This window comes from Malus sylvestris, chromosome 14 (genome assembly GCF_916048215.2).
Source record: "Malus sylvestris chromosome 14, drMalSylv7.2, whole genome shotgun sequence".
In the NCBI taxonomy this organism is placed as follows: domain Eukaryota; kingdom Viridiplantae; phylum Streptophyta; class Magnoliopsida; order Rosales; family Rosaceae; genus Malus; species Malus sylvestris.
In genome coordinates, this window is record NC_062273.1 from 2,222,134 (window position 1) to 2,237,665 (window position 15,532).

General features: G+C 37.3%; 1 protein-coding gene across 3 annotated transcripts; it reads left to right on the forward strand.

Moving 5' to 3' along the window:
* The first annotated feature begins 4,500 nt into the window (after window positions 1–4,500).
* On the forward strand, window positions 4,501–14,284 carry LOC126600290 (E3 ubiquitin-protein ligase RGLG1-like). Of its 3 annotated transcripts, none has more exons than XM_050266875.1 (13): window positions 4,501–4,839; window positions 6,041–6,236; window positions 6,356–6,440; window positions 6,524–6,667; window positions 6,759–6,872; window positions 6,975–7,072; window positions 7,227–7,273; window positions 12,394–12,499; window positions 12,603–12,730; window positions 12,947–13,001; window positions 13,601–13,657; window positions 13,737–13,833; window positions 14,010–14,284. In XM_050266875.1, exons 2-12 carry the CDS (start codon window positions 6,102–6,104, stop codon window positions 13,827–13,829), a joined length of 1,062 nt encoding a protein of 353 aa, XP_050122832.1. In that variant the 5' UTR covers window positions 4,501–4,839; window positions 6,041–6,101; the 3' UTR covers window positions 13,830–13,833; window positions 14,010–14,284. The 3 variants fall into 3 exon arrangements, with proteins under 3 accessions (XP_050122832.1, XP_050122833.1, XP_050122831.1); XM_050266876.1 differs by lacking the exon at window positions 4,501–4,839 and adding an exon at window positions 4,854–4,912; XM_050266874.1 differs by lacking the exon at window positions 4,501–4,839 and adding an exon at window positions 5,284–5,410.
* Window positions 14,285–15,532: the final 1,248 nt, after the last annotated feature.

Below are 15,532 nucleotides of genomic sequence, written 5' to 3' on the forward strand. Positions count from 1 at the left end.
TAATAACTCCAAAACCCGTTACAGGGTTTACCAAGTAAAAAATAAAAAAAATAAAAATTTAAAACCCTTAATTTCCTCGTCTAGCATTTGTCTTGCCAAACAACTCATCAGGTGAGGAGCGAGCAACAACCACTGTTGCCCAATGAGTGCTTATATCAAATCATCATTTTACGTGTTAATTATATCCTTCATCAAATATGTAACTCACCACGTGACCTCTAATGACATTTCTACCCTAATCCCTGTGTGCAGTTTGCATTTATCAATCGGAATAACGCAATACTAAAGTTCTCATGCTCCATGAACATTTTCAAATAATCCACATATCACCATATATAATAACTCTAAAAACATTTCAACAAATCTAACATGCTTGACTTGAAAATAGATAAAGATCTGAAATAGAGAAACCCCACGATAGTTCGTGGTTTTCGTTTATCAGAAATAAGAAATTTTACAACACATTATATAAACCACTTACCTCGATCGATAGCAAGAACCTCGACAAAACAAACCCCACTAAAAATCTCCAATTAACATTAAACTCTCTAACCCTATACTCTCCTTCTTATTCTCCCCATCTTTTCGCTACGTAATGCATGCATTGCATGCTATCTTCATTGATAACCTAAAATAAATCATGATGATCCAATACAAAGTCTGCAAATCCCTTTTATTGTAGGAGAATGGCGACAACAGCATAATTCCTATTGGATGAATGTGGCGGCTCCAATCTCAACCAAGTTGCTCATCAAATTCTTTATTTAGCTTTCTTTCTATAGGATCACACTCTTGCCGTCTTGCCGCTCCTAACCGCAATGGTGTAGCCATGTTAAGGGCTACCTTGAGCTATAGCCCAGGTAGTTTTTCGTAAAAAATTAAAATTTTACATGTAATTTTTATTAATTTTTGAATGTAACTCATTATATATTTAGTAATTAATCTTAATCCATATAAAATTATATAATATAGTTTACAAATCATTTTTTTTTGTTACATTCTTTTTCTTATCGCTTCTTGTACATGTAAAAATGTGGATTTGTTTGAATTTTAACGTGGATTTGTTTAATAACGAAAATTCTCGGCTCACCTTGTGAAATTTTCTTAAGTTAGAGCATACTCTAAAAAATATAGTATCAAGCTTCTTTGTTTATAAAGATTAAATCTTTAAACTAGCCCATACGGTGAAAATTTCCTAGCTCTGCTATTGCCTAACCGGACCACGTTTTCCTATTATTTTTATGAGTGATGATGGACCCACCTTTTTAAAATTACCTGAGCTTGAATTTCTTTCTCCTCAATAAAAATGAAATGAAGGTCCATAATTGCTAGAGATAAAATGGCTGACATAAGGATTTTACAGATTCCTATTGCTAAAATGATCAAAATCAAATAATGACGACATCACACATCGATCAATTTCTCAAAATCAAATATCGATGACATCACACATTGATCAATCTATCTAATATTCACGAAATATCAACAAAATCTTGAAAAGTAATTATTTCAACCATTTGAATTTGTATTTTCATCATTTTCCAATTTCTCAAAAATATAACCTTAGGAAATAGAGAGCCCAAAACTGGAAAGAGATCATCTTCGGATCTTTTCCTCCAAAGTCCAAGGATCAAGTGATCCGGGCCTTTGAAATTTGATCAAACGACTAAAAATTATTATAGATTTTAAATTTTCTTTCTAACTTATCTGTTTTTCGCTGTTTGATCAAATTTTAAAATCCCGGATCACTTGATCCCTGGGTTTTGGAGAGAGAAATTCGGAGATGATCTCTTTCCTCCAAACACACAAGTTGTAGGCCCACCCAACCAATTTCTCCATCTTTGTTTGATGGGTGGGACTCACATAGTTTTTATAAAAAAGTTTAAATTATTTTAATCTTAAAGGAATTTTATTTTTTTCTCTTAAACTACGGATAAGTGATATTCCTCTTCACTTGCAAGTAAGATATTTTAGATTCGATTTTTGTCAAATGTAAATTTGAACCATATTATAGCTAGCTCATTGTGAGGTAAAACTCACCCCCTTCCCATTAGTGTAGATAATATTGATTGTTAATAAAAAAATATTATTTTATTTTATTAAAAAAAAGTTATTAACAAAAAAAAAAGGAATTTTTAATTTTTTTTTCTTTTTGCCTATGTGACGTATTTGTGACATACACTTCAACATAAATGTAGGTTTTAAGTTTGCCACATCACTATTTAAGGTCAAGTTAACGAATCCATTAATAGGTATACAACTAGGGGCGGGCAAACGAGCCTTATATTTAATACACGAAACGGATTGGGGTAGGGCGGGTCTAAGTATATGGTGGGGTGGGACGGTTCCAATTTCTGAGTATACACGAGCCCTCAGCCAGGACCGTATACACATGCATTCATTCATTCTTTCACACACACACACACACACACACACAGGGTCTCTGCAATTCCTCTTTCGGTTTCTCCGGTTCTCCTCTGTCCTCAATCGTCTTCGTTGATCTTGACCTTCTTCGTCAATTCTTAAACTTGGAGACTGTCCTCCTTCTCGATATCTCTCTCCCAGATCGTCTTCGTTGATTCTTAAACTCGGAGACTCTCCTCCTCTTGATCTATCTCTCCCATATCATCTTAATCGGTTCTTAAACTCAGAGACTTTCCTCCCTTTCGATCTCTCTCTCCTAGACTGACCAACTCTCGATCCCCCAGACTGACCAAATTCTCGATATCTGAGCTCCATCCTCAGCTCCTCTCAACTGCGACCACCATGACGATCCATCTCAAAGCCAAATCTTCAAACAAAAAGTATTCAAATATGACGATCCATCTTGAAATTTCCAGTGTGTAATACCTGCTGTTGTATAAAGCTCGCTCATATCAAAATTGAATTGTTTTGTTTATTTATTTATTTTTATCTAGGTTGAAGATTGCATTATTATGTATGTGTTTTTTGGGTTCTTGCTAATTTCGTAGTTGATTGGATTTATGGGTTGTTGTTTGCAAGAATTTGAGTTGAAACATGCGTATAGGGCCTTGGGAACTTGAAATTTCTTGAAGCTTCGTAGATCCGTTCGCTGCTTGTTGTAGGTTAAGAGAAAGCACAACAGGGAAAAGTACCCGTGGACTCGTAGGAATTGGCTTGTTTTAAACAGGCCGAGTTAGGTCCGATTCCAACTCTTATTTTATTTTACCCGGCTCGGTCCTTCCCGTTTCATTTTCCAACAGGTCCAGTCCGGTTTTTTCAATTTTGGGCCAGGCCCGGCTAGTGCCCACCTCTATATATGACATTGAAATGAAATAATAAATAAATGTATGAGATTGAAATGTTTTAAAATATTGTATAAAGTGCCGTTGAACACAAATCTCTACTAATTAATAAAACATTCATTGTCAATCAAAATCCTATGAAATTACCAGTTTAACCCTCTAATTAAACAAACATAAATAAGAACTATAGGGCATAAATGTCATTTCACACAACCAAATTTTGCTGTTTTTTTTTCCAAAGCCTCACCTACATATAATTTTAACATATCTCTAATTAAAAAAAAAAAAAAACTTCTCACTCTCACATTCTCTATCACTCTCTTCCTCTCTCTTTCTATTTTGAAAACAAAAAAAAAATATTTTCTCATACACTTTGTGTGCCCATATGCTAGTATAAAGAAGTAGAATGCACTCTACCTTATCTTTTTACTTATTTAATATATCTATATCCTAGATTTTTTTTGTCGTTAATTTTTTTTTTTTTTTTTTGAGAGGAAACACACTTCATTGAACAAGACAGGATCAACAAAGCAGCAGCATCAGGTGACCTACAACATCAGTTTTAACTACCTATATTATAAATATCATTTGCTTTTGATATACTCTTCAAAATTAATTGTATTGAGTTAACCTTTCTGTGCCGCCTTTCACAAAAAACAAAACAAACCTTTCTGTACCGCTTTTTTACCCGATAAGTAATGAACTTCCCTTTTTACCCCTCAAGACCAAAAACAGAAACGGCTGCCGCCGGCTCGGACAACCCGATTACTCCCCCTCGACTGATATGACTTCTCTCTCTCTCTCTCTCTCTCTCTCTCTCTCTCCCCTCTATCTCAGTTTCTCTCTCTATCTTCCAGGGCCGAAAGCACTTAAAGGAAAAATGAATCCCAGTTTATACTGAACCTGCCGCTTAATTACCCGTTGCCGAAGTATTTCTCTCTCCACTAATGCCTTGTCCTAGGAGGATAGAGAGAGAAACCGATCCGGAGGGCAGAAAGAGAGAGAAGGAGGGAGAAAAATTCCAGATCTGGGGATGTGGAGTGTGTTGCCGGAATCGGAGCTGACGCGGCCAAACCCCTCCCCCCGCCCTCCTGACCGCCACCCAATGCAGACAACAGAGCGAGAGCCAACAGAACGAGAGCCCCCTTCCTCTCTCTCTTTCGTTGGCGGAGGACATGAACGACAGCGTCGCAGGAAGGGAGGTGCCGCGGGGGAGGTGGGCACCGGCCGACGGTGAACTTCTTCGCAAAGGTTTTTCTTGTACGTGCTCTATATATTGGAATGCGTAATTTACGATGACAGGAATTTACACGTGTCATCATTTAAAAGGAAGGATAGTGGGCCCGAAGATCTGTCCCCTGCTTTTGCAACACCGTGAAAGCGTGCATATTGTCTACATTGCCCCGACGGACAAAAATTCGAAACCACGAAAGAGGACATAACAGGGTTTTGGGTTCAACTCTCATTACTTTTCCATTTCCACCCTTTTTCGTTTTTTTGGCGGGCGTGTTCGGTGTTCCATCACACTCGATCGTTAACTGCCGTTTTTGGCTGATTAGTCCAAGTGAAAAAGGTATATATTTATCGCTTCAAATTTTTCTACTTATAGAAATTAAGATTGAGCAAATCACAGATCGAAGATCGAGGTGATGAATTCTATGTTTTGATTTACTTGGGATACTGAAAGATCGATGTTCTTATAGGATATGTGATTGAATGATATGCTGTATATTCTGCAGTGATTTTGTTTTTTTTGGGAAGCTAAAGCTTACACTTATGCTGTTTCTTTATGATTTGTAATAAAAATTCAAACTTTTAAACCATAGATGAGGTTCTGTTGAAATTCGGACAGATCTTGACTTTGGTTCGCAGCTGTAGGCTACCCGGAAAACCGTCCTGGCTCCGACTTTGGCCACCTGGAAAAGCATCCTAACTGGCTTTATGATAAAGCCGCATCCTGACTGCCCTTATCTACAGGCCACGTAGTTCTGAGTCATCTCATCGGTTAAGTCGCTAATTGGAGATTACGTAACTGTGAAGGCACATGTTATGTCACCGAATAGAAAAAAACATGAATCAATCATATCCAACACTACCTTTGGTGTTTGGTTTGCAAGAAAATTACAAATTTTCAAGGAGATTTTGTAAGCTTCCTTTATCTGGAATTCCATATGATCAGTCTGTATGTGTGTGAGTGTGTTCTTGCAGTTTGGATTCAAGGGTTTTTGTTTTTTGGGGTTTTGTGGTGGGTTCTGCATTGTGAGGTGACGGGAAGGGTACTTCGTCTGAAATTGGAGTGTGTGTATACGTGACTTCTTGTTTGGATACAAGGTTTTCCTTTTCTTGGTTTTGTGGTGCGTTCTGCATTGTGAAGTGACAGGAAGAGTTTTCTAAAATTGGGGAATTTCTGTGAACATGTAAAGTTAATTGGGGGGGGGGGGGGGCATTTCAAGGCCACCGATACGGGGGCAAAATTCATTTCGTTCACAGGCTGGTTGACAGAGTAATCCTATACATGATCTTAGGATTATGGTACTTGGTTGTCTACTATGTTGCTAATTGGAGATTACTTAACTGAGAAGGACATGTCTGTCATTGAATAGAATCTGCAATTCAATATCCTTAGGAATCTGTCAATTTTTTGAAAATTTTGGGATCCAATCTTGAACATGTTTTAGCCTAAAATTAGTCAAATGTTCGTCAATGCTTGTGTTTGTGTGTATTGCAGCTTTTGATTCAAGTTTTTCATCTTTCTGGGTTTTGATTTGTGGTAGGTTCCTCCTGCATTGTGATTGCTGGTCTAGAATTGGAGAATTTCTGTTGAGAGTTGAGGTAATGGGTGGATGCATTTCAACAATGCAGGGGAGGGCGAAGTCGTCTCAATCAAGGCCTTCTTCAAAGAGTGGATATCCTCAAGCCCATTTGCCAGCTTCTGAAGAAACTCAGAGCTATTACAATTCCCTGATTGAGGTAAGACTGGCACTGTCATGCAGTATTTTCTGCAAGCTTTCCTTTGTCGTTGAGATTTCCTTACCTACCACAAATGTTCAGTTTTTCTGACTCAAATGTGTTTATTTTTCTGATTGCAGGTGACTCGGGCTCTTGAACATGCTGGTCTCGAGTCTTCCAATCTTATTGTGGGTATAGATTTCACAAAGAGCAATGAGTGGACAGGTTAAGCCTTCAATCTCTTGAAATATATGTACTATGCTGTGTGTTGCAGCAGTGAAACATGCTGAAATTTGTTCTGTAAATAGGTGGAAGGTCATTTAACACAAGAAGCTTGCACCACATTGGGGATTGTGGTCCAAATCCCTATGAACAGGCGATATCCACTATTGGAAAAATCTTGGCTGATTTCGATGAGGATAACTTAATTCCATGTTTTGGCTTTGGAGATGGTAATTATTAAATGATTACTTACCTTTTGTTTCTCAATGATTTTATTCTTTGGAACATCGGGTTGAGAAACACTGTTTTTCTAACTTTCAGAGACAACCCATGATGAAGATGTCTTCAGTTTTTATCCGGATGACAGACTTTGCAACGGATTTGAGGAAGTATTGACAACCTACAGGAAAATTGTTCCTTTTCTACAACTTGCAGGTTTTACTGTTGCATTGCATCCTAGGTATTTATTCTTCTTATTGTTCAAGAAGTCTTCATATTCTCTAATTAGTCATTCTTCGTAATTCTTATTTCTGGCAGGTCCAACTTCATTTGCACCTATAATTCAAATGGCCATGTCTATCGTTGAGAAGAGTGGTGGCCAATTCCATGTCCTGTTGATAATTACGAGCGGTCAGGTATTTTGCCTAAATATCGTTTTCTTTAGTTGAATATGCAACAAGAGGGCCAGTCATGCTACAAATCAACTTGTTTTTAGCTTCAAAACACATGCTTGCTTTCTGCATTTTATGATTTGTGACTAACTTGAAGTGTTGATAATATGTGACAAAGCTTGGTGTGCAGAAGCAGAAGACAATTGATGCCATTGTTGAAGCAAGGTGAGTAGTAAACTTTGTCTTAATAATAATTTTTTGTTCGCCCTGTTAGTGTGTAAATTGTGATCTGATGTGGCAGTTGGTTTCTAGCTCATATTGCTAGGATTGTGTGTATGCTTTCTTATTAAGTCTCATAGGTCTTAAACAAGTGAGTGTATATGTGTCTTTATCTCATAGGATGTAAGATGGATGGCTAGGATTGGTTGGATGTAATTTGAATACTGCCAAGTTTAAATTGTAATTGCAATTAAGAGGAGAGAGACTTTTCCTCTCTCACTCTCGGTGGAATGAAACAGTGAAAACATTTGCAGAGTCATATTCTCTGCACTCTTCATCTCTTTCTCTCACTGCATCATCTTCTTCATTGGTGTAAACAGGTTTTATTCCATAATACAGAACGTACATGTGAGTCACAGCTCACAGGGAAGGTTAAAATTCGTTTTAACACTAACATGGCCTCAGAGCCTTGTTAGGTCTGATTTATTGGGCGTAGATTTTATGAGGGTTTGTTCTAGCAACATTTCGTTGCAGAGAAAGTTAGTGAGAGTGAGATCTTAATCTAACATGGTTGGATCTGGTGGAGGAGAGCTTCGCGCTCCGATATTCAACATAGAGAACTTCGATTTCTGGCAAATTTGAATGAAAACAATTTTTCGATCTCACGAGATGTGGAGCATTGTTGAGATGGGTTTTCTACCTCCAGCGAAGGAGGAGGGTGAGATAGCAGAGGTGGAGATGAAATTGCATCGTGAAAATTTGGTCAAGGATGCGAGGGCTTTTGGAATCATTCAAGGAGCAGTGTCGGACCAAAATTTTCCACGGATTGCAACTCTAGAAACTGCGAAGGCAGCTTGGGATATTCTGAAGCAAGGGTTCGTAGGAGATAAACAGGTACGATCTGTGAAATTACAAGGTCTTCGTCGTGATTTTGAATATACTCGTATAGGTGAAAGTGAATCTCTAGCTGCATATTTAGCTAGGTTGTTTGATTTGATAAATCAGATGAAAAGTATGGTGAAGATCTTAGTAATCAAAGAATTGTGCAAAAGTTGTTGATCAGTTTATCTAAATCATATGATAGTATTGCTTCTGTTATTGAAAATACTAAAGATATTGATGTAATTGATGCACAAGATGTGGTTGCCATCCTGAAAGGGTATGAATTGAGATTAACTAGGCATGAAGAGAATAGCACTGAACGTGCATTTTCTAGCTTAGATATTTCATCTAAGAACAATAAAGTTGGTAATCAGTTTACCAATAATGGTGGATCGAAATCTCAGAAGAATTTCAAGTTCAAAGGGAAGCAGTGGACTAACAGGTTCACTCCGGGTGTCAGGAATGAAGCAAATAACTCTGGAGGTGCTTGTAAATATTGTAATAAACTTCACTATGGAGAATGTTGGTTAAAAGGGAAGATTAAATGTCACAAGTGTGGGAAACTTGGTCATATTGCCAGAGTTTGTAATCTCAACAAGAATGTCCAGCAAGGAAATTTTACAAACAAAGTGGTAGAACAAAAGAACTTTGCAAATAAGATGGGAGAACCTGGAAATCTGTTTATGGTTAAGCAATCAGCTGAAGTGAAGGCTGTGAGTGATGCCTGGTATATAGATAGTGCGTGCAGTAACCATATGACTTCCAGAGAGGAGTTACTTGTGGAAATTGATAGAAGTATTAAGGCAAAAGTGCAAGTTGGCATATGAGTTCTTGTTGATGTGAAAGGCAAAGGAACCTTAGTCATTGACACTGATAAAGGGAAAAGGTACATAAGATAAGTTATGTTGGTACCTGGAATTGCAGAGAACCTACTCAGTGTTGGGCAGATGACTGAACATGGGTATTTTCTGGTATTTGGTGATTATAAGGTGGATATTTTTTATGACAGAACTCTGACAAATTTAGTGGTTAGTGTGAAGCAAAAGGGGAATATATGCTTTCCATTTGTGTTCAAATCAAACAATCACTTGGTATTGAAAACCAATGTGCATCAGAGTAGTACAATGTGGCATAAACGGTTTGGTCACCTGAATTATAGGAGTCTGTAACAATTGCAGGAGCATGATATGGTTCTTGGGTTACCTGAAATGCATGACAGTGAAGGTGTATGTCAGGGATGTGCATTTGGTAAGAATCATAGAGTGTCATTTCCAAGGGAGTCAGTTTGGAGAGCAAGAATGCCATTGGAACTCATACACTCAGATGTGTGTGGCCCTATGCAAACACCAATCATGAGTGGAAATAGATAATTTTTTACATTCATTGATGATTATTTGAGGATGTGCTGGATATATCTCTTGAGACACAAGTCAGATGTCTTTCATGTATTCAAGAAATTCAAAGCTATGGTGGAACTTCAAAGTGGCTTTTCTGTGAAGAAATTGAGAATAGATAGAGGAGGAGAATTCATCTAAAATGAGTTTGAACAGTTTTGTGAAGCTTTGGGTTTGGAGAGGCAGCTTACTGTTGCATACTCTCCACAACAGAATGGAGTTGCAGAGAGGAAAAACAGAACTATAGTGGAGATGGCAAAGTGTATGCTTCATGAGAAAGGTCTTCCTTATAGTCTTTGGGGTGAAGTTGTGGTTACATCTGTCTATTTGCTCAACAGATGTCCTACAAAAGCATTGGAAAATGTGACACCTTTTGATAAATTCAGTGGAAGAAAACCTGGAATTTAACACTTGAGAGTGTTTGGCTCATTAGGTTATTATCTTATTCCAGGAAATCTGAGACATAAGTTGGATGAAACAAGTGTCATTGGTATTTTTATTGGATATGGCACTTGTGAAAAGGGGTACAGATTACTTAATCCTGAAACTTAGAAAGTAATCCTTTCAAGAGATGTTATTTTTGATGAAAATGGTAAATGGGATTGGGATAAACAGAAGATCAAAGAAGTGTACATTCCATTTGTTGCAAGTGAATCTCCAGAGATGAAAGAAGCTGATGAGGATTCTGATTTCATGGAACAAGTTGTTATTGAAGGTTCTCAGACTCAAATTACAAATTTTCCATTCATTGAGTCAGGAAGTGCTAGTGACTCAATTTCTACACGTCAGGTTGATCATACTCCTCTGAGATATAGAAATTTGAGTGAAATCTATGAAAGATGTCATGTGTGTATTGTTGAACCAGAATCCTATTATGAAGCTGCACAGGATGAAGCATGGAAGAAAGCCATGGAAGATGAAATTAGCATGATTGAGAAAAATAAGACTTGGGAATTAGTGAAAAGACCATTTGATAAACCTGTGATTGGTGTGAAATGGGTGTACAAAACTAAATTGAATCTGGATGGATCAGTTTGAAAGAACAAGGCTAGGCTTGTTGCAAAAGGCTATGCACAAAAGTCCGGAATTGATTATAATGAAACATTTGCACCTGTTGCAAGGTTGGATACAATCAGAACATTAATTGCACTGGCAGCAAAGAACAAATGGAAGCTGTTTCAATTGGATGTAAAATCGGCATTCTTGAATGGTGTGCTAGAAGAGGAAGTGTATATGGATCAACCAGATGGGTTTATTGTACAAGGAGAGCAAGATAAGGTCAACAGGTTACATAAAGCACTGTATGGTCTGAAGCAGGCACCAAGGGCCTGGTATGGTGAAATAGACTCATATCTTACACTCTGTGGGTTTAAGAAAAGCACCAGCGAAGCAACTTTGTATACCAAGTGGAGGAAAGATTCAGAAATGATTATAGTAACCATTTATGTTGATGATATAATATACACTGGAAGTTATCAGGAATTGATGGATGTTTTTAAATCTGATATGATGCTCAAATATGAGATGACTGACCTTGGACTCCTACATCACTTTCTTGGTATGGGAGTAATGCAAACTGAGGAATATATTTTCATTCATCAGAGAAAGTATGCTTCCTCTCTACTGAAGAAATTTGGACTTCAAGATTGTAAGTCAGTGAGTACTCCATTGGTTCCAGGTGATAAATTGAGAAAAGAAGATGGAAGTGGGACTGCAGATGAAGCTCAATATAGACAAATTGTAGGCAGTTTGCTGTATCTCACAGCAACTAAACCTGATATAATGTATGCTGCATGTCTGCTATCACGGTTTATGCACTGTCCAACCAACAAGCACTTTGGGACATCAAAGAGAGTACGAAGATATGTTCGAGGAACTCTTGATTTTGGCTTGGAATACAAGAAAGGTGAAAGGGCAATCGTAGTGGGATTTTGTGACAGTGACTGGAGCGGTTCTGAAAATGATATGAAAAGTACATATGGGTATGCCTTTATGTTTGGCAGTGGAGTTTTCTCTTGGTCTTCAGTCAAGAAACAATGTGTTGCGTTATCCACAGCTGAAGCAGAGTACATTAGTGCATCTGAAGCAACTGCACAGGCTACTTGGTTGAGATTTGTTTTGGAGGACTTTGGTGAAATGCAAACAGTTGCAACACCAATGAATTGTGACAATACTTCAGCCATAGCTATCACTAAAAATCCTATCTTTCATCAGAAGACAAAGCACATCAACAGGAGATACCATTTCATAAAGGAAGCACTGCAGCAAGGAGTAATTGAGCTGTTGCACTATCCTACGAAAGAGCAAATTGCTGATATTTTTACAAAGGCATTGGCAAGGGAACAATTCAATTATCTGAGGGAACTTCTTGGAGTTAAATCATTCCACAATTTAAAGGGGGCTGTTAGTGTGTAAATTGTGATCTGATGTGGCAGTTGGTTTCTAGCTCATATTGCTAGGATTATGTGTATGCTTTCTTATTATGTCTCATAGGTCTTAAACAAGTGAGTGTATATGTGTCTTCATCTCATAGGATGTAAGATGGATGGCTAGGATTGGTTGGATGTAATTTGAATATTGCCAAGTTTAAATTGTAATTGCAATTAAGAGGAGAGAGACTTTTCCTCTCTCACTCTCGGTGGAATGAAACAGTGAAAACATTTGCAGAGTCATATTCTCTGCACTCTTCATCTCTTTCTCTCACTGCATCATCTTCTTCATTGGTGTAAATAGGTTTTATTCCATAATACAGAATGTACCTGTGAGTCACAGCTCACAAGGAAGGTTAAAATTCGTTTTAACATTAACATGCCCAACCATTTTTGATTTGGTATGCTTCTTTTATCGCAGCAAGTTCCCTTTATCAATTATATTAGTTGGTGTTGGTGATGGACCCTGGGACATCATGAAGAGACTTGGTGACTCTACTCGTAGTCGGGCATTTGATAATCTCCATGTAAGAGCTTAGACTTTCATTAATTCTTGTTTCTTACTCATGATTTTGGCTTATTGATTATTGGAAAATACTGAATAGGAAAGCACATCTCTTTTGTTTGTAGTTTGTGAATTTTATGGACATTGTGACAAAGAATGTGCCACCTTCACAAAAGAAGGCCGAATTTACACAAGCAACTCTGATGAAAATTCCTTCTCAGTATAACGCAACAAGAAACTTATCTATGTCAGGGTACTAGTGTTCTCGATATTTCTCATCTGTTAAAACATTTGATTACCTGTTGACACCATTCTTCATGTGTAATTTCTTCTTTTAAAACAGGCAGTGGTTGGAATGGCAATTTTACCAAATGGTTGCCCTCGCAATGTCCTCTATATTTCTTATCGTGAAAAGCTGTTGATTACCTGTTGACATCATTTTCATATATATTTTCTTTTAAATGGACAGTGGTCAGACTTTTAAGAGGGCTCCACCTGCTGTAAATTCTACCAATGAGAATGAGGTATGCAGACTTTTAAGCTGACACATCTAAATTTTGTTCACAGTTCTTCTAAAGAAACTGGTACTGGTATTATCAAGGGAATTTGGATTCGGAGGTGAAAAACGTCATATTGCACATCAGAAGTTCATTTTAATATATGTAGATATATTTTGATGTATTTATGAAAGGGGTACTCATGAACAATAAAGTATAATAACCTAAACTTAAATGTGGTAACTGAGTATTTACTACGTAGATGTTTATAGTTTTGTGGTTGCTACTTTTGAGTTGAATTCAAAACCCTGTAAGACAGGCATCACATGAGATTAAGCTTAGGTCTATTGTTGCTGCCGGTCTTTTGTGTACGGCATAGTTTGACTGGTTTTTTTATTGTTCTGTTCTGTACAGTCCTTGTATTGTAACCTAAATTTGAAAGTGGTAACTAAGAGTATTTAGTGCTTTGATGATTGTAATTTTGTAATTGTGACTCTTGTGTTGAATTTGAAACCCTTGAAGCTTTTATGTGCATTTTTTATGGGTAATTTCGTGTGTTTGCAACTTTATGTTACGATGATTCTACGATTTATTACCAGAATAACATTTTGCATGGTCTTGTACAGGATTGTACATTGTGCGTCGGTAATTCAGTGAACATGGTCTTGTATTGCGGGCATCAGGTGCTTTTTTAGTTGAGTTTTCAGTACAGATATGTTGTGATTGCTGAGAAGACATTGATTTTTCTTCCCCTCGGTGCAGATATGTAGCAAATGCAAACCAAAGATTTATCATTGTCCATGGTGTCGGATTCCTGTGGGCACCGAAGATCACAAATTGATTTTAGGGATCTGAAAAGGTTTAATTGTCTACCATCTATTGTTATATGCATATGCAATTGCTTGCTTCTTTCTTTTACTTACTGTGTTTTCAAGTGTTCATTTACATGCTGTTGAACAGTTTTATTGGCTATATATTAATCGGCGAGAACATTGTTGCTATTATTTTCCTTATGCAAATCATCTTTTGGTGCAGACATGTTTCAAATGCAGGCGAGCCCTTCAGTTATTGCCAGTATGCAGAAGCAGCCATTTACAAGATCATTTTTTGTAATTGAATTGTTGCAGAAACTACACGAAAGTCAAATAGTATGTAGTTGGAGTCTTGGAGACCGATGCAAGAGGAATGTTTGTGTCGATAATAGACAACACCTTGTAACCTCCAAGATCGGATGTAATTTGGGTGTATAGAATCAAGTACATGGCAAATGATTTTACATAGAGATACAAAGCAGGGTTGGTTGCTATAAAGTATCATCAATATGATTGCTTGTTGCTATTTGATTGCTTCTGTCATTTCCTACCCAATTTGGCTGGTTTATTAATCAAATTTGAAATTGAAGAGATTGATCGTAAAAGAAACTGAAGAAGTTGAGGTTTCGTCATAAAACTAAATTTGGAACATAGCGAGTGGATCAACTTCTTATAAACATGTGTAAGGTTCCTTCCTTGATGTAGGACTCACTCTCAACATGCTTCGTCACGTGTAGCAGCCTAACATGTATACTGTGGTCGAGAAAGGTGTAACCTGTTAGGATATTATGGAAGAAGTTAAGGTTTCACTATAAAACAATTAACAATATAAAGAGTAGTCCAACTCAATATGACACGTAGACCCGGCAATTTCTGACACGACACGAAAATAACGGGTTTCGGTTCAACATGATAACTTATCGGGTCATTATCGGGTGACCCGTTAAGAATCCGTTAATAACGGGTATACACGCGGGTAACACGTGGGTAACCCGTTTCGACCCGTTAAGAAAAAATTTATTTTGATCATTTTAAAGTTTAATTACTAAAAGATTTATTATACAATAGCCATATTAATATGTACAATATATTCTATATTAAATATATAGTTTTGTATTATTATTCTATATAAGTTTTAAAAAAAGAGTTTTAGTCATTATTTATTTTTATTATGAGAGTTCCTTATTATCATTACTAAGATAAATTTTACTTAACATATTGTTGTCCAAAATTAAAATAAACTAATATAGTATTTGTATAGGCAAGAACTAAGAAGACATACATACAACAACAACAACAACAACAACAACAACAAAGCCTTTTCCCACTAAGTGGGGTCGGCTATATGAATCCTAGAACGCCATTGCGCTCGGTTTTGTGTCATGTCCTCCGTTAGATCCAAGTACTCTAAGTCTTTTCTTAGAGTCTCTTCCAAAGTTTTCCTAGGTCTTCCTCTACCCCTTCGGCCCTGAACCTCTGTCCCGTAGTCACATCTTCGAACCGGAGCGTCAGTCGGCCTTCTTTGCACATGTCCAAATCACCGGAGCTGATTTTCTCTCATCTTTCCTACAATTTCGGCTACTCCTACTTTACCTCGAATATCCTCATTCCCAATCTTATCCTTTCTCGTGTGCCCACACATCCCACGAAGCATCCTCATCTCCGCTACACCCATTTTGTGTACGTGTTGATGCTTCACCGCCCAACATTCTGTGCCATACAACATCGCTGGCCTTATTGCCGTCC